We start from the raw sequence: 24,579 nt of genomic DNA on the forward strand, positions 1-24,579 counted from the left end.
CTGGAAAGCAGAACTGACACATTGTTGTGAGGGTCAGAATTGAAATCTGTGATGCAGCATGATTAGTCACTTCACTGACTTCAAAGTAATAAAAGAAAACAACAAGAAACACACAGAATTTGTGGATGGGTGCCGCACAATTGCGTATTGAGATTGCCAGATTACTGTTTATGAGGTAGTTAAGGCCTGACCTCTAGTGGTATTTGCTGGACCGACAGTTCAAAACATCTGCCAGGTAAAATTGCCACATTATAAGTGCCCACATTACACCCACTTTTGAAAATTATGGCTTACAAACAAACGTAAGTGAGCGCAGTGGTATGTTGTTGCGTTCGTACACTTTGTATTGTATTTTACAAACATCTTCCCATGCACAACATATTTCCAAATTGGGCTTTGTCAGGTGATGTCAATACCAATAACTGAAATTTTGTTACATGTTCGATACTTATATGCAGAAAATAAAGCAATTTCAAAGTACCTCTGATAAAATAATTCATCTAGAGACAATTTGTTGTGAAACAGCCTATGTTAGGCAATTTTGTGTTCTCACATTTTGATGCAGAATTCACATCTGTATTAGCATTTGTTGCAAACCACAAATTTTTCAGGTCTTTATTTATCACTAAGGATGCAGATGATGAGAAATTAAGATTTAAACTTAATTTTTTGTGTGTTTTTAATACCATATGATTAATTGACTACTTATGTAATATGTACTGGTCTAGAATTATAATTACCGTGTGAAGCACATGACTACCAGTGGATAAATACTGTTATTAGAAATGCATAAATAGTTTTTTGGAAATGTAGTTGTGACCATTACTTCAGTTTGAAAAATATTTACTCAGTTTCTGAAATTAAGGCTTCAATATTTATTCGCTGTTTGCAATAAGAGATGGATGCATGGTAAGTTTAAGTTTAATTTGAATTTTTATTTATCTGTTACAGAGTTTGGAATTCCTGTGAAAGAATCACCAAAGTGTATGAGCTCACCAGAGCAGCCTAAAATAAAAAGTTCCTCAAAGAAACCTGATGTAGTTCGACTGCACACATTTTCTTCAAAAATCAATGGTACAAAATATCAAGTTGGAAAACCTGTAGATAATTCAGTCAAAAAATTGAACAAGTCAGATTTGTGCAGTACTCCGCAGATGAATTTGTCGATACGTTATGGATTCCAAAACAACAAAGAAAATGAAGTTCCTTGTAGACCGTCATCAGTGTGGCGACCTGGTGTCAAAATGGGTACAAGAGTACTTGTACAGCGAGATTTATTTTGGCAACCACCATCTCTTCCAGAAGACACGGTATCTCTGCCTGCCCTCTCTGACTGCTCACCCTGTGCAACTCCGCCCAGTGAAGCATATGTTGTCAGTAAGTCCACATGCACTGTATTCACTATAACATACAATAGGTGACTTATTTGTTTATGCCAAGATTTATGTGAACTTGCAAAAGCAAAGAAAACAGAAAGAGTCTTTTTAGGAGCAAGTGTCACAACCTGTCATGTACTTTTTTTGGTATGAGAGTGTTAACAAAAAAATAAGGCCATTATTTTATTTCTAGCTTTAAGATGCATTCTTGGTTTTTCTCAGTTGAAGACTAATACTGACTTGATTTCAAAGCTTGATGGATGTATTGATTACGTGTAAGTAATTCTATACAACAGATACTTTTTATGAGGGGTTTCCATTTTTATATATAGGCCTATTCCCAATTGGAAATGGAACTATTCCATCAATATATTTCATATTTAACCAAATTCCACAATGAACTTCTGAATACCTGGATCACCATGGTAGACTTTCCCATCCTGTAGGAACTGTGATGGGAGTGTAATCATGATCATTTCTCTGTTTATGGCTGGACAATTAACCAGCTCCTCATCAAACTATTGAATATTATGGAGGGTGTCTTCACTACAGTCTGGATGCTGTTTAATGAAAAAACTTTCATCAGTCAATCAAATGTACTCAGACAGACAGTAGTACGGGTCCAGTACACACTCTGTTAACTTTGCAGCAGAAGTTTCATTCCCTAACCGGAACTTAACTTGTACGTTAGCCATTCTTCAAACAATTATTTCTCTCTGGCTGCTAACATCATGTTTCTGAGCTCTTATAAAATATTTACCTTTAGATGTATTATAACAAGTTTGTCGTGCTTCTGTTAATTCATCTCAGGTTTTAATAAGACACTTCAGTGATCTTTTTATTGTCACATCACAACAGGTTTTGTGGCACTGAAAACACTTCCTCAGGTGACATCTGTATAACAATGAATTGTGGAAGAGTGACATACCCTGAAATGCCTGCTAACATGAAAAAACTTTTAAACATGTAGAACAGAGAAAATTATACTCATGTAACTAAGTCACAAGAGCTAAGTAGCCCAGAACATGGAATCCAAAATTTGTTGTCAGAACCAAACTAATAAACTACAAAATGGTGGTATATCAATGAATGAAGATCAGCAGACTGTAGGGATCCAATGATGATTGGTGGAGCCTAAACAAATTACTTCACAGTAATCCACTGGTAACAATATGTGGTTTTCACTGCCACAAAACTGATTGTAATTTTATAATAAAAAGATTAAATATAGCTGAAGCAGCTTTTTAATCCTCAAGATGATTAGTCATAGTTGTGGTTGCCCTGTCTACAAGGTTTTCTGCAAGAGCACCTACAAGGTTTTCTCTTAATTCAGAACGACGAGAATCAACAACCACCACCATATCCTTAGTGTAATTACTTTTGATTTCTTGTTTCCTGTATGTTATGCCATTAGTGAAAGTCACTGATTTTGATTCCAAATTCTCTTTTACATTTTCTAATTTGCTTTACAAAAAATTTTCACAGAATCAATTTTATTACATCAGTCATAATTGATCCAACCCATTTTCTGATCCAACTCATCTTTTGAATAATGAAGATCCTTACTCAGACTTGATTTTAAGGTATTAAAAGTCACTGTTGGTTTGGTCCAATTTTAATTCCAACTAAGAGGGCGAGCTGAAAAGTAATGCCTTCAAACTTTTTATTCTGTTCTCAATAATGGTTGAGATATTACATGTCATGCATATTACTCAATCAACTTTCTCACTTTGCTGAGACAAGTTGCAACCCTCTGCTACTAGAGGGCTCTGAATTGTAGCATGTAACATGGTGTGGCACCGATGAGGTAGACACCAGCATCGATCGGAGTATTGTCATTGAACTAAGCTAAACATTATGTTTATACAGTTCCGCCATGTCAGTTCTTTGTAAGCCTTTGATGTGTTTAGGTGAATAAATGAACTACTGCAAAATGGGAGCACTGTTTGGTGTAACCGACCCGAACTTCTCCCTCACTGGTGACCCCGAGTTGCAACGTCTTCCGTTTTCGCCGTTTTACTGTGTCCGCGGCCTCTGCGTCGGTTATTTTCGGGTGTATTACATCGACACAGCATTCAAACAATGACTTCGGCCCAACGCCTAACGCCGGATTTTGTGATCGACATGCATCGTGTTGCGGGCGATGTACACCCGCCAGGACTGCAACACGATGTCTCTCACTCGACGATTGCACCGATTTCGCCAGACGTTTTTGAGCCTGCAACAATAAGTGAGGTTACGAGTGTGCATGACTCCGGCTATCAGATGCCTTTGTTTCCACCACATGTGCCCTCCCTCATCGACGGTGCAGTTACCTCTTACAGATCTCCGTGCAGTGCGGGACCAATGCCTTTTTCTGCAAATGCTTCGTTGGACAACCTACCACCGCCAGGACAATGATTTGCTACACCACAATCCATGCCGTACCACCTGCCACGTGGCTGGAAATGCTTCGTTCACAGGTCAACCTCCTCAGCATCCGGCTACTCCCGCACCTGCCTCGGTTTAGCATCAGCACATGCCTTCCTACTTCGATACCTCGGCCTGCAACATGAACAACAACTTGTTATCTGTGCCTGACCTCCACCTCCGTCCCACTGCTATGCCTCAGTGTTTTGTGCCACGACATTCACCTTATCTGCACACTGTTTTGAGTGGAGTGACTATGAACAGTGAACATTCACACATTCCATCCCACGTTCGACATCATTTCCCACACTGTGCTTCTGGACAGCCCGCACCTCCACAGCCTCCCTTCAACACAGGTGGCCCTGGCTCTGATCATACGTAAAGCTTTCCGCGGACTAACACGCATTTTCAAACTTGGAACTTTTTCTAACCTGTCGTCCCCGGGCCGGCTCCAGTTGAGCTTCCGCTACCGTTCTCAGCACATCTTGGTGCCTCATCTGCGTCGGTCTTCCATGACGCGTCAATCTGAACACACCCGCAACGTGTTGAGCTTCCGCAACCACAATCGACACATTACGGTGTCTCACTTGCATCCACGTTGCGACGGATCGCGCTCAACCACAACGCGTCACCTTCACGCTGCCACCCAACCAGCCGTTGTAGCCACAATCCCTGGAGGCACACTCTACTGGAATACTACAGCAACAACAGCATGTTTCAGGCAGTGCCTCGACGAATTCAACTCAACCTGTTCTTCCGAACATTCTACAACACTTACCGATGCTGCCGCCGTTTAATCCCGACAGGGCAACAACCTGGTTCAAAATTGTGGACGAAGTGGTCAACCATTACAAACTAGACAAGTCGGCCAGGTTTCTGTGCCTCATCACCCACCTGCAAGACCAGGAGGACTTGATTGCTGACCTGGTTGACACCCCGAACTCATCTACCCGGTACACTCTAGCCAAAAAGACAGTTCTACATCGGCTTGCATGCTCAACTGAGGCAGCAATACGGCAAGTGCTCCACGTCGAGCAACTAGCCAACGACAAACCTTTCCAGCTCTGGAGACGGCTATGTGCCCTGGTCAGTGTCGATCTACTCTCTGACACGGCTCTCCTCACCATCTGGTCAGATAAACTGTCTCCTCACATCCGCTTTGCTGTGGCTCAAAGGTCTCCTGAACCTGTTGAGCAAACAGTGACAATTGCTGACAAGCTACATGATACATCACTGCTCTATTTCGCCAGCTAATGCCTACCTGACAAGACCCAGATTCAGGCTCATCGTCCTGCTGCCGGATGCGGCCGGGGCCGCAGTGTGCCGACCTTTCCACTTGCTCCGGGAAGCAGTAAACAAGCTACTGGGACATCACTGGCTCCGCCCACGGTCACGCCCCTTCCTGCAACTGAGCCTGCTGCGGCCACCAAACCTTGGCCACCGCCACTGGCAATGAACGTTCCGCAGGAAATGCAACCGAACCACCCATACTTTTACTTCCACACACGGTTTGATGAGGTGGCACGGAACTGCAGACCACCCTGCTACTTCCCAAACACCTCCTGCACACAACATTACAGGCACCCCCCAGTGCTACATTCTGTCTGGGAATGATCGGATAGTTGCGGACAACCTTACATTAAAGGCATTTCGTTGGGATACCTTTTCCTAGTGGACAAGGGCACCGATGTTTCGCTGCTGCCTCCGTCCTTAGTGTTGTCGAACATCTGCCCTCATCATACTTCACTGCAGGCCATAGAATTTAACTAAACTACAATGCTCGGGTTCAACTTCCCACGTCATCTCATTCTCCGCAAACTGCAAACTCGAGTGGACTTTTTTAGTGAAATGGACGAACCTTTACTAGGCATTGACTTCTTGCGACATCACAAACTTTCACTGGACTTAGTGCGAAACATCATGTTTCATCACCCGTCTAAGACTCACTTCCCCTGTGCTCCGTTGAGCAAACCCATTGATGACATTCTGGTGTTCAGCTCCTCCGTCGAGGACAACATTAGACATGTGCAAACTGTTATGAACACTCTCGCGGCAGCAGGCATCGAGACCAACCAGGACAAATTGCAGCTACATCAACCCGCTGTCACTTTTCTTGGTTTTTGGGTCTCTGCCGACGGCATTTCACTGCCCCCTGAGAAAGTACAAACAGTACTAAACCTACCCAGACCTGTGTCATTCAAAGAGCTCCGGCACTTTCTGAGGACAGTTAATTATTATCGCTGACATCTACCTCGGGCTGTGGAGATTCAGGCTCAACGTACGCATGCCTTGGCAGGCACCAACACTTCTGGATCTCGGCCCGTTCCATGGATCCATGCTATGACTGACTCTTTCACTGCCCTCAAAAATCTTCTTGCCGAGGCCTGCACCATCGCTTATCGTCATCCCAATGCACAGCTTTTCATCACCACAGACGCGAGCGATACTGCCATAGGTGCAGTCCTTAGTCAGATGATCGACGGCCAGACTTTGCCTCTGCAGTTCTTCTCGTGCAAGCTCATCAATGCACAATGGAAATATTCCACATTTGACAGGGAGTTGCTCGCGGTCTACGAAGTGATCAAGCATTTTAAGACTGACATTGAGGGACACCCTTTCAATGTATTAACAGACCACAAACCCCTGGCTGCGGCCATTACAAACCCGCTAGCTGACCCGCCTCCTCGCCGCTTTAGATACATGGACTTCATATCTCAGTTCACCACCGATGTCACACACATAAAGGGTGCTGACAACATAGTTGCTGATTTCCTTTCACGAGTCGACGCCATTCATTCGCTGTTAGACCTCTCTGAACTGCCTAACCTGATTTCAGACTCTACCTCTTCACTACACTTCATCCGCACCACCTCCCCTTTCATTTGTGGTGAGATCTGGTGCGACGACAGTACAGGCACATTATGCCCCCTCATCCCAACCACGCTCCGCCGAGCTGTCTTCAATGCACTGCATAATTTAGCCCACCCCGATGTTCGTGCATCTGCCCATCTCGTAGCGGAGCGCTTTGTGTGCAGAAATGTCAACAAGGACTGCCAGCAATGGGCACGCCCCTGCATCGCGTGCCAACGCTGCAAAGTACACAAGCACACTTCAACCCCCCCCCCCCCCCCCTCCTTGGCGCCTTTTCGATCCCTCCTGGGCATTTCCAGCATATTCGTATTGATATTGTCAGCCCTCTCCCCCCCCCCCCCCCCCTCCCCTCTAACAGCTTTCATTATGTTCTCTCATCTATCGACCGAAAAACTCGCTGGGTCGAAGCTGTCCCCCTCCCCAATATTATGGCAGAAACTGTTGCTCGAGCTTTCGTCGAGTCACAGGTATCACGTTTCGGATATCCAACTATCATCACGACTGACCAGGGCAGAAAATTTGAGTCCGCCCTGTTCAACAAGATTTCTAACATCTGCGGCATCCAGTGCATCCATACCACAGCATATCACCCGCAAAGTAACGGGCTAGTCGAGTGCTGGAACCGCACTTTCAAGGCGGCTCTTCGATGCTACGACTCTCTATGGACGGAGGCCCTTCCCCTTGTGCTACTCGGCATTCATGTTATCTATAAGGGAGACCTCAAAGGCACAATAGCCAAGTTCATATACGGCCAGAACATTGTTCTCCCTGGCGAACTTGTGAGCCCTTCCGCTTCTCTCCCTCAGTCTGACTTACCTTCCTTCATGGACCGCATCAGACGCCACTTCATCAACCTCCATATCCCTCTGCCTGCCAGCCTCTCGCGCCCTAAGGTTCGCATCCCGAAATCTCTGGACAATTGCGAGTATGTCATGCTCCGAGATGGCACTGTCCGTGCTTCGCTCCAACCTCCATATACCGGCCCGTACTGAGTTCTCCGGCGTTCAGCCAACACCTATGACAAACAGATAAAAGATTCAGCTGTTAAAGTGTCTCTCAACAGACTTAAGCCTGCTCATGTCGAGCCCGCTTCTACCCCCCTTCAGGCCACGACCACACCACTCACTGTCATGGGTCACAACGCTCTGACCACTCCCTCCACGTCGGACTCACACACTCGGTCGAGTGACTTCCGGCTCCAATCGTTGAGCTCTTCTCCGACCTCACCCTCTACTCCGGTCTCACGCACTCCGTCGAGTGATCACATGCTCCCCACGTCGAGCTTACCTACAATCACGCCCTCGCTGCTGGGCCCTTCGCCGGCCCCTTCGACCTCTACCCCGTCGCCTGCCTTGCCCTGTCGAGGTTTATCACGCCCCACCATCTTGAACGTGCCCTCGCTCGAGGTGTTTGTGCCTGTCCCCCCAGACATAATCCACGACATCTCTATAATACTACGCGATGATACACTGTTTGTCGTGTGTTTCCCTTCATCAGGTGCTCATGACACAACCTCTGCCATTCCCTGCCACCTGGTGAAATGTGTTCCCCTCTCACCCGACGTCGACCTGGACATGCTTTGTGTGTTCGCCACGCCCACCGGAGACATTGTCGTCATCGCCCCGTTCCGCCCGCAAACCGCCGGCCTCCCTGGTGCCGCACGACCAGCACGCAAAGTACGACGCCCGGCGCGCTTCAACGACTTTCAGGTTCGGTGGCTGAACCTTCCTTCACGACATCTACCCACACAGCTCCCCGACAACGCTGTCGAGTTGACCATGGGCCGACTCCTGCGGACTACCCCTGCCGATGTCATAGTCACTACCCCCCCCGCCACCTCCCCCGGCCTCTCAAGAGTACTCCATACTGTGAGGGGGGGGGGGGTGTCGCCTATGGGCTATGTGGCACCGATGAGGTTTTCACCAGCATTGATCTGAGTATCGTCTTTGAACTAAGCTAAACATTATCTTTGTGCAGTTCCGCCATGTCAGTTCTTTGTAAGCCTTTGATATGTTTAGGTGAATAAATGAACTACTGCAAAACGAGAGTGTTGTTTGAAGTAACCGACCCGAACTTCTCCCTCAATGGCAATGCGTAATGCATCTATGTCGGTGTACTATAATTAAGTTTCTAACCACAGGAAAGTTCGTCCTTACATGGAGCACCTGATGTCTGAGTTCACTGTCATTGATCATTCTCCATGCGGTACTGACTTGGCCCCATCCAATTTCACCTATTTCTAAAACTTAAAGAACACCTTCAGGGACTTCCCTTTGATAGTGATGAAATGGTGCAAGTGGAGTTGAGGTTGTGGCTCAGTCAACAGAGTCAAACATTGTACATTGATGGTATCAACAAACTGGTCTCTTGTTGGGAGAAATGTGTTTGTCCCCAGGGTGACTATGTTGAGAAATAAACATGTAGACATGAAGAATAAAGATGTAGAATGTTAGTAAGGTTTGTTTTATATAACCCTTTCATGGATAAAATTCATTTTTTACAGATTTTTAAAATATTAAGGTGATAACAGTTTCTTTTCAGTCCCATTATTATATTTTCACCACCAAAATATTTTTTAAGTTCTCCATTTTTTCACAACAGGAAGTGGGACACACATGTCCCATGAACCAACGCAAGATACTTTTTCTGCTGACTGACTGATTATGTAATTTTATTTTTTTAGCCATAAACAGGATTTTGCAGAGAATAAAATAACTACAAATTATACATGCATGTAATCTTTTTATTTGTGTAGAGCCAGTGTAAAAAATATTCATTACATTTCAGTTTTCATGATACATGATCAATACTTACAAAACTTTACATGCCATGAAACTTGGAAAAAACATGGTGTGGCACAGAGTGGTACACCACAAGCAGTGCAAACAACTTTTGTTCTCTTCTCTTTAGAGTTTGTGCTGCAGAATCTGCATTACTTCCTAGTGCCACTGTCTTTCGGTACATGTTTGCCTACATTCACGAGCCGGATGTCATCTGGCACACTAGAGACTCCTCTCTTTGCTGGGAAGAAAGTGGGCATTGATCCCCTCTTTTTCCTGGATGAATACCCATTAATCAATTGTCTTGCTAATCTTTACAAATAATATCTGCTGGGACACATGTGTCCCACTAAATTTATTTCAATTATAAGATATTACAGTCGCTGAGAAGTACATTCCACACTGTATTTGTACTAAAAAATGATTATTAAGTTAGTAATAAGATGGATTACTTACTTCAGACATCGGTGGAAAGTGAGAAATGATGAAAAATGAAGAATGACACAAATATGTGGCATTGCAGCAGACATATATACATGCCAGTCAACAAAAGTAGTCCCCGCTTCTCTATTGCCTTTGCAGTGCAGTCCCGATTTTTTTCTTAGGTTCAGTACAGTCATCCCTAGATGGCAGCACCGTGCAGAGCTGGGTAACATATATCCCGACACTCGAACTGGCGCTCAAAGTTAGTGGGACACATATGACCCATCAACCACAAAAGGGTTAAAAAGCTTTAAGTGCTTTCACATAAAAAATTTGGAGGCATTACTTTTCAGCATGCTCTTATGCTAATATCCCTTTTAAGGTGACTACTGTTTTTGTATGATTATTTTCTTTCACTTTACTACTATTTTTGTCCATCTTTACAATTAAATTGTCAAGTTTTAACTCCAGATCACAAAATATTTTTTTATATGCTTCCTTCATTATTTCCACTAACCACTATTCGTCATTACTGATGTTCATTATTCTGTGCTCTAAATATACTTTTGACAATACTTTGGTTTTACATCCACATCACCTAATATCCCTACTTTACTTTCTGCTTTCTTGATTTCACAATATTCTGTAGGTGATTGTCGATACATTTGTTATCATCCAGATATTTGTAAAAGCATTGGACAGGTAACATACAGCACAACTCAACTTCTAGAAGTTGGAACACAAGTATTTGTTTGGTTATGATAAAAAATAGTTCAGTTATGAGCAATTATTGGATTTTCTAACTGATATAACACTTTGTAGGAGGTTAAATCAAACAATGGAAAATCCAGGATGGAGCAACGGCAGATTATACACAAGTTGCTATATCATATGTTTTTACAGATATTGTATCAAGCGAAACCTGACACAGATTAACAAAAGTAAGAGTTTGATATGATTTGGGCACTGACTGATAGTTTTGAATATGTAATATGTCATCTGTTGTGGTGCTTTTACATCAACTCACTTGCATTGGTCTTAATTCAATTGCTACCAGACGCAGACTATCTGTTTTCTAGTGTGCCTTGCCTATTTATGTTTGAGAACAGTAGAGAATACCAGAAAATATGGATTTCTGACTTAACTAAATTATAATCAATTACGTAAAAAACCAGTAATTATAGCCCTTATAGAAAGCTAAAGGCTGGCATTAATTGATTTAAATGATCTCTCAGTAATAAGAAAATTAACTGAATAACACATTCTTTTCAATGGTAGTGAAATGGTCATGTGCACGGTGATTTACTAAGCTTCATATAAATTACTTGGGTTATTAATTTTCCTAATTTGCTTAAGTTCTCAACTAACACATTATTCCTCAAACCAAAGATATTTTCTAGGTCAGAAAAATTTGGGCAACAATATTTCTTGGAATTAAACGTGCTGATAAATTTAAATCCATAATTTTTCTGAAATGTGGAAACTTTAACTGCAAGTAGCTTTTTGGAAAAAGTAAAACATTTACTTGAAAAAGGGAAATTGAAGGTCTTTAAATAAGCTATGTCATTTAGGAAATAAACAGCCGTTAGCTCACTTAATTTTTCTGGACACATGGCTTTTCAACACGATAAATTAGGTACATATACCTCTTAAAAATGTTTTCTGATGAGCTAACTTTACCATTGGAATTAGCAGAGTTCACATAACCCAGAGAATAATAAATTTAATGACATGTTTCCTAGGTAAGACTTCCAATATTGTAAGTAAATGCAGTATAGTTATTACTAACATAACAGATGGAAGAAAACAAAATTGTTATCTAAAGAGTAGAACTATAGCAAATAGTCATTCCATTGTGCTGTGTTACAGATGAAGTTGTAAAAATTTAGGAACAAAGGAGAATGGGATCATTTTTAAAAAAAATAAGTCTAGTAATTTCAAGGGACCTCTCTGTCTCTGTATCATTCTGATGAACTAATTTTTCCTGCAGTCTCACGCTTTCTCTCTTGTGTTTATTTTTCAGCAGTGGGAGTGCTATGAAAAGCTTGAGTGAAGGTCATTGCAAGTTTATCTGTCAGTGTTACTTTAATCTGCAGACTCTCTGTTGCAGTATTTTTATGCAGCATTATCTCTTGGTATTTATTATTGCAGATTGAGTATATAAATAAAAATCATAAGCAAATGCAAAATATCAAGAATAATGTATTTTTGATCAGTGTATAGTGTTACTCATGTTACATAAAGACTAAAATATCATTGCAAATTGCATTTTATCCATTTCTTTGCCACTTTCAGATTCAAGTATTAGATCAACAGATGAACAGTTCCTTATCGACTTGCAGGAATCACTCAGCCAATCCCTGTTACAGAAATTTGATGACATATCATTTGCTGAGGAAAGGGCTTTGGCAACAGTTAGGTGAGTAGTTGCAGCAACTGTACCAACAACTGAAGAAAATGAGATTCACATGAAAGAATTGTCTTATTTACCTATCACCGCACATCAACAAAGTTATATCCTATTTATGAAACCTATTGAATTATTTTGTATGTGTATGTGTGTTTTTAAATTTGCATACCGTTCCATTTTCTCAGTCAGATTGTTCTATCAAATCATTCGCAAAGAAATAGTGGATTATCCTTATTATATGCAATAAAGATGGATAGGTTTTGTTGTAATTTTTAAAAAATAAGTGTTAGTTGCTGCGTATTTGCAATCCCCCAAGGTTTGTTTCTAGTAGTTGTCACAATATTCCATGTTCATTCCATATTGACTCATAAATAAATTTAGTCTGATTGTGTACAGTGCCAGATTTATTACATCATAATACACAGTTTTTTGGTAAAAAATTCCATTACCCACAATTCATGTATGATCGAAATAAATTAATTCTGTATGAGAAACAATTAATGTTGCAGACAATAGTTCTCATAAAAATTAATAAATTATCTCTTAAGCTACATACAATTGGTATATATGAATTCCAGGACATTTTAACATAAACTGAAAATGGGTTACTGAATAACTGTGATTCCAGGAGACATCACTGTAGAGTATTATTGCAGTCCCTGAAGAATGTTCGTTTTTGAAAGACAAAATTGAAGAAATAAAATATGAGTAAAATTTGCAGACATGTCTGAATAGAAATGAAAGTAAAGTGACACTAGATCTATAACAAGAATGTATGAATAAATGAGTACTATGAATGAATGAATGAATGAATGAGACTGTGTACCACACAGAAAATGATTTGTCACAAACTGACAGTTCACTTTAAAAAATCTAGTACTTCTACATGAAATGAACTTCGGATGATTGATTATTCACTGGAATGTGCAAAACAGAATGGATATGGAAAGACAATTATTTATGTTTAATTTCATTGGTAGTTTTTCCGTGTGCATTGCTTTCCTCATTACCAGTGATATTTGCTTTACTGACCTGATATTCATGCATACTGCTATTAGTTACCAATATAAGTTCAGTTAATGTATAAGTACTATATTTGCCAGTTTTCAAAGTGACAGCAGATTATATACCATAGCTCATTTCCTGGCCTTAATTTATGTTAATTCCTTCCATCTCAGCATTTATTCACAGTAACTACTCCTTTCTTCACTCCATTTCAGTTTTATACATCTTTCATTTTCTGACTTGTATATTTTTTGCCATCCCCCCCCCCCCCCCCCTCCCACATCTGTTACATACAATGGCACTTACCTTTTCACTCTTATTAACTTGTGCATAATGTTTTAGTAGTAAACTCTGCCTTGCATATTATTCTGTTTTCCACCCTTAAGCTCCCAAGATTTCAAATCTCAGTGCAGTCCCCAATAATCAGTCTTTCCTTCTCATCCCATCTGGTGAGTCTCCCCTGACCGGGGTTCTGGGTGACTTTTCTAAAATATATCCCTTCGCCTAACCCCCCCCCCCCCCCCAGTCCTTTTCCTTCACCCGTCTTTCTTCCCATTCAACTCTTCTGCCAGAAGAAGGAGCCATTGGCTCCAAAAGCTTGTGAAAGTTCAGTCCTTTTGTGTGTGTGTGTTCCCCTGCCGCCTCTTGGTGAGTAGATTTTTTTTATCTGCCCATTTGCATTACAGCTCATTTTCTATATGATAATAGTCTTGTTCATTCATCTTATATTCTAATTTATTTATACACTCTTGTTATAGATTCAGTGTCACTTTACGTTCATCCCTACACAGACATGTCTGCAAATTTTACTTGCAGACCTTTGTTGTCGTTGTTGTTGTTGTTGTTGTTGTTGCTGTTATTGTTGTCATCGCCTTCAGTCCAAGAACTGGTTTGATGCAGCTCTCCTTGCTACACTGTCCCGTGCAAGTCTCATTCCTCCGAATAACTGGTGCAATCTATATCCTTCTGAATATGTTTACTGTATTCATCTCTTGGTCTCCCTGTACAAATTTTACCCCCACACTTCCTTTCAATACTAACTTGATTATCCCTTGATGTCTCAGAATGTAGCCTATCAATTGATCCCTTCTTCTAGACAAATTGTGCGACAGATTTCTGTTCTCCCCAATTCTATCCAGCACCTCCTCCTTAGTTACATGATCTATCCATCTAATGTTCAGCATTGTTCTGTAGCACCATATTTCCAAAGCTTACATTCTCTTTTTGTCTAAACTGTTTATCATCCATGTTTCACTTCCTTATATGGACACAATCCAGAGAAATACCTTCAAAAATGACTTCCTAAGACATGAGTCTATATTTCATGTTAACAAATTTCTATTCTTCAGAAATGCTTTTCTTGCCATTGCCAGTCTACATTTTATACCCTCCCTACTATATCCACCACCAGTTATTTTGCTGCTCAAACAGCAAAACCTGTATACTATTTAAGTGCCTTACTTCCTTATCTAATTCACTTACCATCACCTGATTTAATTTGGCTACATTCCATTATCCTTGTCTTCCTTTTGTTGATGTTCATCTTGTATCCTCCTTTCAAGACAGTGGTCATTCCGTTCAACAATTCATCCAAGTCCTCTGCTGCCTCTGAAAGGATTACAATGTCATAGGCAAAACTCAAGGTTTTTATTTATTCTGCCTGAGTTTTAATCCCGATTCCAAATTTTTCTTTGGTTTCATTTACTGCTTGCTCATTGTACAGAGTGAATAACATCAGGGATAGGCTATAGCCCTGCCTCACTTCCTTCTCAACGACTGATTTCCTTTCATGCCTCGTGTCTGTTATAGCTGCTGTCTGGTTTCTATACAAGTTGTACAAGACTTTTGCTGCCTGTATTTTACCGTTGCTACCTTCAAATTTCAAAGAGAGTATTCCAGTCAACACTGTAAAATGCCTTTCTAAGTATACAAATGCTATAAACTAAGGGTTGCTTTTCCTAAACTATCTTCTAAGGTAAATCGTAGGTCAGTATTGCATCACATGTTCCTTTATTTGTACAAAATCCAAGTGCTCTTCTCTGGGGTCTACTTGTACCATAAAGAAGACACGTCATGTTGCAGACAGGCACGATTAAAAGACACTCACATGTAGCTTTCGGCCATAGCCTCTGTCAGTAAAGACACACACACACACACACACACACACACACACACACACACACACACACACATGACAGCAAACTTGAGCATTTCGGGCTGGAATGTCATTGCAACCAACCAACTGTCCACCTGAATGAATGGCAATCACCAAACTGTCACCAAGAATAAAGTTGGCCACCCAGTGGCAGAACATGCTTGATTTCAATGGCTGCTTCACAACCCAGGCCATCTAAATCCTTCCATTCACCACCAGATTTTCTGAACTACATAGGTAAGTCATCCTTGTAACACATCCTTCACTCCTCTAACCCTTGTGGCTTCAATCTCCATTAACTCACTGACCTCACACCCTCCACCCAATAGTTTCCCCTTCCTCTGTCTTGTCATCCCCTCATAATTCATATCTCCACATCATCTTCATCATGTGGCACACCCCACTGGCTTCAGTACCCATTCATCACATGCCTAGCCCATTCAAATGTCACCCCTACCTCATGCTTTCCTAGCCAGAAAACCTGCTGCTTTCCTCTGAGCTGCTAGCTACCAACCCCAACCCCTCTTGCTGCCTCCTACCTCCCTCTCTAGGGTCAGATGATGTGGAAATATAGATTGTGAGGGGATGACAGGACACAGGAAAGGGAAACTGTTGGGTGGAGAGTGTGGAGTCAGTGAATTAATGGAGATTGAAGCCACAATGATTACAGGAGTGAAGGATGTGTTACATGGATGACTTATCTATGTAGTTCAGAAAATCTGGTTGTGAAGGGAAGGATCTAGGTGGCCTGGGTTGTGAAGCAGCCATTGAAATGAAGCATGTTGTGTTCAGCTGCCTGTTGTGCCACTGGGTGGGCAACTTTATTTTTGGTGACAGTTTGGTGATTGCCATTCATTGTGGTGGACAGTTGATTGGTTGTTGTACCAACATAAAAAGCTATGCAGTGATTGCAGCAGAGTTGGTATATGACACGGCTGTTCTCACAAGTGGCCCTGCCTCTGATGGGATAGGATAAGCCTGTGACTGGACTGGAGTAAGAATTGCTGGGTGGGTGGGTGGATTGGACAAGTCTTGCATGGGAATGTGATCCCTGTGGCAAGGGGTTGAGTGTAGGAGTGGCATATCAGGGATGGGCCAGGATGTGATAGTGAGGGTGGTTGACTTGTGGACATGCACACACAAAAAAGAAAGAAAGAAACCTTGCTAGCTTTCAGAATAAATCCTTTGTTCAGCTACGGAACACACACACACACACACACACACACACACACACACACACACACACACCTGAGTGGTCTGGAAAGGAACAAAGCAGAGCCAACATAAGGATTTCCAGTCTCTGGTTGAAAGAGTGAATTAACTGCAAATCTGAATAAAACTGAAAAGTTAATCCTTAGTTTATGCAATACACTGACTGTATGCGTGTTAAATTTCTGAGTGTACACTTGGTTTCCAGATTAACTTGAAACCACTCTATATGCATTAAATTATCAAGAGTCACATTCTACTTTTTACATAAACTTAGAGCATGTGTGAGTGAAAAAATGATGCTTAGCAACTATTATGGAATTTTTCATAGCCACATTACATACTATACAGTGCTTTGAGGCTGTTGATATGTAGAAAAAAAAGAGTTTTTGTGTAGCGGAAAAAAGCAGTCAGGTGTGTAGTAAGTGTTTCCAAAAACAATGTAGCCTGTAGACCACTTTGCAAGAAATTGGATGTCATGACATTCTGAACATTATTTATACTCAGTTGCATACTCTGCACATAAAAACTAAGAGCTACAAATTAACAGAATCATTTAATTATGCTAATATGTGTCATAAAGAAATGATCGACCAGCCAATTGCTAGACTAAGCAAGACTGAAAATACCCATACATACATTGAAGTGTACCCCCCCATGAACCATGGACTTGCCGTTGGTGGGGAGGCTTGCGTGCCTCAACGATACAGATAGCCGTACCGTAGGTGCAACCACAACGGTGGGGTATATGTTGAGAGGCCAGACAAACGTGTGGTTCCTGAAGAGGGGCAGCAGCCTTTTCAGTAGTTGCAGGGGCAACAGTCTGGATGATTGACTGATCTGGCCCTGTAACACTAACCAAAACTGCCTTGCTGTTTTGGTACTGCGAACGGCTGAAAGCAAGGGGAAACTACAGCCGTAATTTTTCCCGAGGGCATGCAGCTTTACTGTATGATTAAATGATGATGGCGTCCTCTTGGGTAAAATATTCCGGAGGTAAAGTAGTCCCCCATTCGGATCTCCGGGCAGGGACTACTCAAGAGGACATCGTTATCAAGAGAAAGGAAACTGGCGTTCTACGGATTGGAGCGTGGAATGTCAGATCCCTTAATCGGGCAGGTAGGTTAGAAAATTTAAAAAGGGAAATGGATAGGTTAAAGTTAGATATAGTTGGAATTAGTGAAGTTCGGTGGCAGGAGGAACAAGACTTTTGGTCAGGCGAATACAGGGTTATAAATACAAAATCAAATAGGGGTAATTCAGGAGTAGGTTTAATAATGAATAAAAAAATAGGAGTGCGGGTAAGCTACTACAAACAGCATAGTGAACGCATTATTGTGGCCAAGATAGACACCAAGCCCACACCTACTACATTAGTACAAGTTTATATGCCAACTAGCTCTGCAGATGATGAAGAAATTGAGAAAATGTATGATGAGATAAAAGAAATTATTCAGGTAGTGAAGGGAGACGAAAATTTAATAGTCATGGGTGACTGGAATTCGACAGTAGGAAAAGGAAGAGAAGGAAATGTAGTAGGTGAATATGGATTGGGGCTAAGAAATGAAAGAGGAAGCTGCCTGGTAGAATTTTGCACAGAGCATAACTTAATCATAGCTAACACTTGGTTTAAGAATCATGAAAGAAGGTTGTATACATGGAAGAATCCTGGAGATTTTAGAAGGTTTCAGATGGATTATGTAATGGTAAGACAGAGATTTAGGAACCAGATTTTAAACTGTAAGACATTTCCAGGGGCAGATGTGGACTCTGGCCACAATCTATTGGTTATGAACTGTAGATTAAAACTGAAGAAACTGCAAAAAGGTGGGAATTTAAGGAGATGGGACCTGGATAAACTGAAAGAACCAGAGGTTGTACAGAGTTTCAGGGAGAGCATAAGGGAACAATTGACAGGAAAGAGGGAAAGAAATACAGTAGAAGAAGAATGGATAGCTTTGAGGAATGAAATAGTGAAGGCAGCAGAGGGTCAAGTAGGTAAAAAGACGAGGGCTAGTAGAAATCCTTGGGTAACAGAAGAGATACTGAATTTACTTGATGAAAGGAGAAAATACAAAAATGCAGTAAGTGAAACAGGCAAAAAGGAATGCAAACGTCTCAAAAATGAGATCGACAGGGAGTGCAAAATGGCTAAGCAGGGATGGCTAGAGGACAAATGTATGGATGTGAAGGCTTATCTCAAGAGGGGTAAGATAGATACTGCCTACAGGAAAATTAAAGAGACCTTTGGAGAAAAGAGAACCACTTGCACGAATATCAAGAGGGTCAGGTGGATGGTGGTGGTGGTGGTGGTGGTGGTTAGTGTTTAACGTCCCGTCGACAACGAGGTAATTGGAGACGGAGCTCATGCTCGGGTTAGGGAAGGATTGGGAAGGAAATCGGCCGTGCCCTTTCAAAGGAACCATCCCGGCATTTGCCTGAAGCGATTTAGGGAAATCACGGAAAACCTAAATCAGGATGGCTGCAGACGGGATTGAACCGTCGTCCTCCCGAATGCGAGTCCAGTGTGCTAACCACTGCGCCACCTCGCTCGGTGGTCAGATGGAAACCCAGTTCTAAGCAAAGAAGGGAAAGCAGAAAGGTGGAAGGAGTATATAGAGGGTCTATACAGGGGTGATGTTCTTGAGAACAATATTATGAAAATGGAAGAGGACGTGGATGAAGATGAAATGGGAGATATGATACTGCGTGAAGAGTTTGACAGAGCACTAAAAGACCTAAGTCGAAACAAGGCCCCGGGAGTAGACAACATTCCATTAGAACTACTGACAGCCTTGGGAGAGCCAGGCCTAACAAAACTCTACCATCTGGTGAGTAAGATGTATGAGACAGGCAAAATACCCTCAGACTTCAAGAAGAATGTAGTAATTCCAATCCCAAAGAAAGCAGGTGTTGACAGATGTGAAAATTACTGAACTATCAGTTTAATAAGTCACAGCTGCAAAATACTAACGCGAATTCTTTACAGACGAATGGAAAAACTGGTAGAAGCTGGCCTCGGGGAAGATCAGTTTGGATTCCGTAGAAATGTTGGAACACGTGAGGCAATATTGACCCTACGACTTATCTTAGAAGAAAGATTAAGGAAAGGCAAACCTATGTTTCTAGCATTTGTAGACTAAGAGAAAGCTTTTGACAATGTTGACTGGAATACTCTCTTTCAAATTCTGAAGGTGGCAGGGGTAAGATGTAGGGAGCGAAAGGCTATTTACAATTTGTACAGAAACCAGATGGCAGTTATAAGAGTCGAGGGCTATGAAAGGGAAGCAGTGGTTGGGAAGGGAGTGAGACAGGGTTGTAGCCTCTACCTGATGCTATTCAATCTGTATATTGAGCAAGCAGTAAAGGAAACAAAAGAAAAGTTCAGAGTAGGTATTAAAATCCATGGAGAAGAAATAAAAACTTCGAGGTTTGCCGATGACATTGTAATTCTATCAGAGACAGCAAAGGACTTGGAAGAGCAGTTGAACGGAATGGACAGTATCTTGAAAGGAGGGTATAAGATGAACATCAACAAAAGCAAAACGAGGATAATGAAATGTAGTCGAATTAAATCGGGTGATGCTGAGAGAATTAGATTAGGAAATGAGACACTCAAAGTAGTAAAGGAGTTTTGCTATTTGGGGAGAAAAATAACTGATGATGGTCGAAGTAGAGAGGATATAAAATGTAGCCTGGCAATGCCATGGAAAGCGTTTCTGAAGAAGAGAAATTTGTTAACATCGAGTATTGATTTAAGTGTCAGGAAGTCGTTTCTGAAAGTATTTGTATGGAGTGTAGCCATGTATGGAAGTGAAACATGGACGATAAATAGTTTAGACAAGAAGAAAATAGAAGCTTTTGAAATGTAGTGCTACAGAAGAATGCTGAAGATTAGATGGGTAAATCACATAACTAATGAGGAGGTATTGAATAGAATTGGGGAGAAGAGGAGTTTGTGGCACAACTTGACTAGAAGAAGGAATCGGTTGGTAGGACATGTTCTGAGGCATCAAGGGATCACCAGTTTGGTACTGGAGGGCAGCGTGGAGGGTAAAAATTGTAGAGGGAGACCAAGAGAGGAATACACTAAGCAGATTCAGAAGGATGTAGGCTGCAGTAGGTACTGTGAGATGAAGAAACTTGCACAGGATAGAGTAGCATGGAGAGCTGTATCAAACCAGTCTCAGGACTGAAAACCACAACAACAACAACAACAACAACAACAACATTGAAGTGTAAGTGTTCAATTGCTGCCACCAGAAGCACACACAACCTCATTAAAAATCTTCAGAAATGTTGTGCAAAAGTGCCTGGAAAAAAGGGTTTTCTATGTAGCAGAGGAATGTGTTTAGTTGTATACTTGTTCAAATGAAGATTTCATCTTTTAACTTATATTCATATGGTTGTATGCAGATCTATATGATTTAACTGTAATCTTTTCTACTGTGTTATGATATTATATACAGCATACATGTTGATTCTTAAAGAGAAGATAACAGAGACCAGCCACTTCTGATAATGCAGTTTATTTATTTAAATAGCACCATTACCAGTTTTGAGCTGACAGGTTCATCATCAGGTGCCTTGTTCACATTAAGAAGATTTTACTTTAGCTTTTGTTTTTTATTACCCTATATGATGAAATTTCCTTGAGGTTGTGGTGCCCTACAACCAAAATGTGACTTCAGACAATGTCTATTTAACTGTGATTGTGCCTCACAATGATTTTAAACAATGTCATCAAATTATCAAAGTGATGATGCTTCAGTTAATTAGGTTGAAAAATCCATGCCATTACGTTGCAGTGCTGACTTGCTGTGTTAATGCAGCAGTGAAGACTACATGAAGCAATTTCTTTATCTTATGATACACATTGGAAGCAATGTAAATGATAAGGGGTAAATGTACATAAATAAATATTACAACAGTGGACATAACATTAATTTCTTTCTATGGCTGGTTGAAGGTACTGTATGATTAGGCAAGCTGTTAGCATGGATACTGAAAACATCAGTCATGTGAAACCCAATTTGCATGTTTCTCACGTGACATACTGAAATCTTTGGATCAGGCAGTCAGAGAGATGCAGTTATTTGCTGATTTTCAAATAGCAGATGACTTCGTACCACATCTGGTTATTGTCAAAAAGTTTGATCATATGGGGGGTATCAACTGAAATTTGTGATTGGACTGAGGACTTTTTGACAGGGTGGACACAGCATGTTATCTGGGATGGAGAGTCATTGTCAGAAATAGAAGTAACTTCAGGTGTGCCCAGGGAAGTGTACTGGGACCCTTGCAGTCCATGGAGATATTGATAACCTTTCAGACAATTTTAACATCCGACTTTTGTAGATGATGCAGTTATCTATAATGAAGTACTGTCTGAAAGAAGCTGCATAAATATTCAGTCAGATTCTAATAAGATTTCAAAGTGGTGCAAAGTTTGGCAACTTGCTTTAAATTTTCAGAGATGTAAAATTATGCACTTCTCAAAACAAAAAAAACATAGTTTCGTACAATTATAATATCAGCAGGTTACAACTGGAATAGGCTAACTCTTACAAATACCTTGATGTAACACTTTGTAGGAATATGAAATGGAATGACCACATAGGCTCAGTTGTGGGTAAAGCAGGTGGTATACTTTGGTTTATTGGTAGAATACCTGGAAAGTGCAGTTAGTCTACAAAGGAGATTGCTTACAAATCACTTTGTGATCCACTCTACAATTATCATCAAGAATGTAGAACCTGTACCAGATAGGTCTAAGAGGGAATACTGAATGTATACAGAGAAGTTCAGTGTGAATGGTCACAGATTTGTTTGATCTGTGGGAAAGTGTGACAGAGATACTGAAGGAACTGACTGGAAGATTCTTGAAGATACACGTAAACTGTTCCGAGAAAGTCTATTAACAAAGTTTTAAGAACCTGCTTTAAATGATGACTCTAGGAATATACTACAATCCCCTGTATATCACTCACATAGGGACCATCAGGATAAGATTAGATTAATTACTGCACACACAGAGGCAGTCAAACAATCATTTTTTCCATACTCCATGCGTGAAATTCTTCCAGCACTCCATACATGAATGGAATGAGAAGAAACCCTAATAACTGATACAATGGGATGTGCCCTCTGCCATGTACCTCATGGTCATTTGCAGAGTATTGAGGTAGATGTAGATGCAGATGTAGATGTAGACTGTGAGACAGAAACAGTATAAATAATTCTAGGAGCCAGTTGTCAGGAAAGAATTAACAATATCCTACACTTTCATTCCTTCTGTATGAATTCTGAACATAGAAGTGAGGTCAGAACAGTCAGTATGGAATCTGAAAAGAATTGTACATAGAAATGTTTCATGTGACAGTGAATATGTCATCTGCTTTTCACAAACTGCCTATTGGCTTCTGTCACGGGTTCTTCGGCCGACGTTCATCTAATGATTTTTCTGACGTTTCGCCATCACGAGTGGCTGGCATTGTCAAAGCTTCATCCTCCATTGCCGGTTCACCACGGGCAATGGAGGGTGAAGCTTTGACAATGCCAGCCACTCATGCTGGCGAAACGTCAGAAAAATCATTCTGGCGAAACATCAGGAAAATCATTAGATGAACGTCGGCCGAAGAACCCGAGACAGAAGCCAATAGGCAGTTTGTCAACAAGTGGCCACGAAAGCCTTAACAATTTTGTATCTGCTTTTCACTTGTACGTTCACTACATGACATACATTAATTCTAGAGAGTAGATATTAAGAAGTTACTGTTTTCTGTATATACATATGTGTGTGTGTTTTAATCCTCACAGAATATCAAAAGATGATAATGGCAGCTTTGGTATTCAGATAACATCTGGATCTAATGGTGAAATATTTATACAGTCTGTTGTGGAAGGAGGACCTGCAGATAAGCTGGGAGTAGTTCATAAAGGTAATTATACTGTAATGAGGGAATATTGGATCTTTGAAAAATTGGTGACAAAGAACAGCTAGTTAGTGACTGCATACTTTAGTATTTAGAAACTAAGTTTGTTTACTTATATTTCTTTATTAAAAGAAATAATTACTTGACCTATTTGCAACCTTTTTCTTTCCTGTAGTCTGCAGATTCATTTTAAATTCTATTATTATTAGATAGTTATGCTGTTGTCACTCATAAGTAATAAATGAAGAAGGAAGATTGCAGTAATTTGGAACAACTTAATTTCAAAATAAATCCTATCTCTGTGTGTTAATTATTTATACAGAACAGCTTGTTTTATGCTACCGTTATATTAAGAAATAGTAAATTTGGTGCAAGTAACTAAAACTAGCAAAATGAAGCTATGTTAGAACACTGGAATCATATTTGAATTGATTTATATGCCTGTAAACAACTGTTGTTGTATAAGGCATTGTCAGTGCATACATAATCATACAGATGATTGTGGAAATAGTTAACGTATATAATCTACTATTACGTAATATTGTTTATCTTGTACTCATCACATAATTGATTTTGTTGCACATTGACTACACATTAGGTTTTATGCCATAAGCTACAATTTTGTTTGTTGCAATCACTTTTACACTAAAACATCTTTTTCTTGATATACGTAAATTCTTTTGTGTTATGTTTTTCCCTTCAGCCATATCTCTACCACTATTTTAAATTTATTTTCATGTAATATCCTTGTCATACGGTACACCACTGAAAAATATTTTGCCAGCATGTAAAAGATCATTTTGGGCTTTACTGAAATGAGTTCAAGGAATGTTCCTATTTCTAGTTTCATATGACTGTATATATCATCTACTTTCATTCATGTGAACATTCTGTTTGGCGTGCATAAGTGCTTTGAGGGTGTATGGCCTAGGGACTGCAAGCATTTTGTGGTCAATAAAGTGCTGTCTGCAAGATGTTAAATTGCTCAAATCAAAATACGTCTATT

The 24,579-nt window shown here is 40.8% G+C and overlaps 1 protein-coding gene across 1 annotated transcript in view; it reads left to right on the plus strand.

Annotated features, from left to right (window-relative positions):
• LOC124610072 (tyrosine-protein phosphatase non-receptor type 13-like) overlaps positions 1–24,579 on the plus strand; it is a 258,426-nt gene that overhangs the window by 176,790 nt on the left and 57,057 nt on the right. The window contains exons 11-13 of the mRNA XM_047140127.1: positions 952–1,377; positions 12,155–12,278; positions 23,458–23,579. Of these exons, the coding sequence (XP_046996083.1) occupies positions 952–1,377; positions 12,155–12,278; positions 23,458–23,579 (672 nt within the window). The remainder of the gene's footprint in view (positions 1–951; positions 1,378–12,154; positions 12,279–23,457; positions 23,580–24,579) is intronic.

Source organism: Schistocerca americana, chromosome 1 (genome assembly GCF_021461395.2).
Source record: "Schistocerca americana isolate TAMUIC-IGC-003095 chromosome 1, iqSchAmer2.1, whole genome shotgun sequence".
NCBI classification, from domain to species: Eukaryota; Metazoa; Arthropoda; class Insecta; order Orthoptera; family Acrididae; genus Schistocerca; species Schistocerca americana.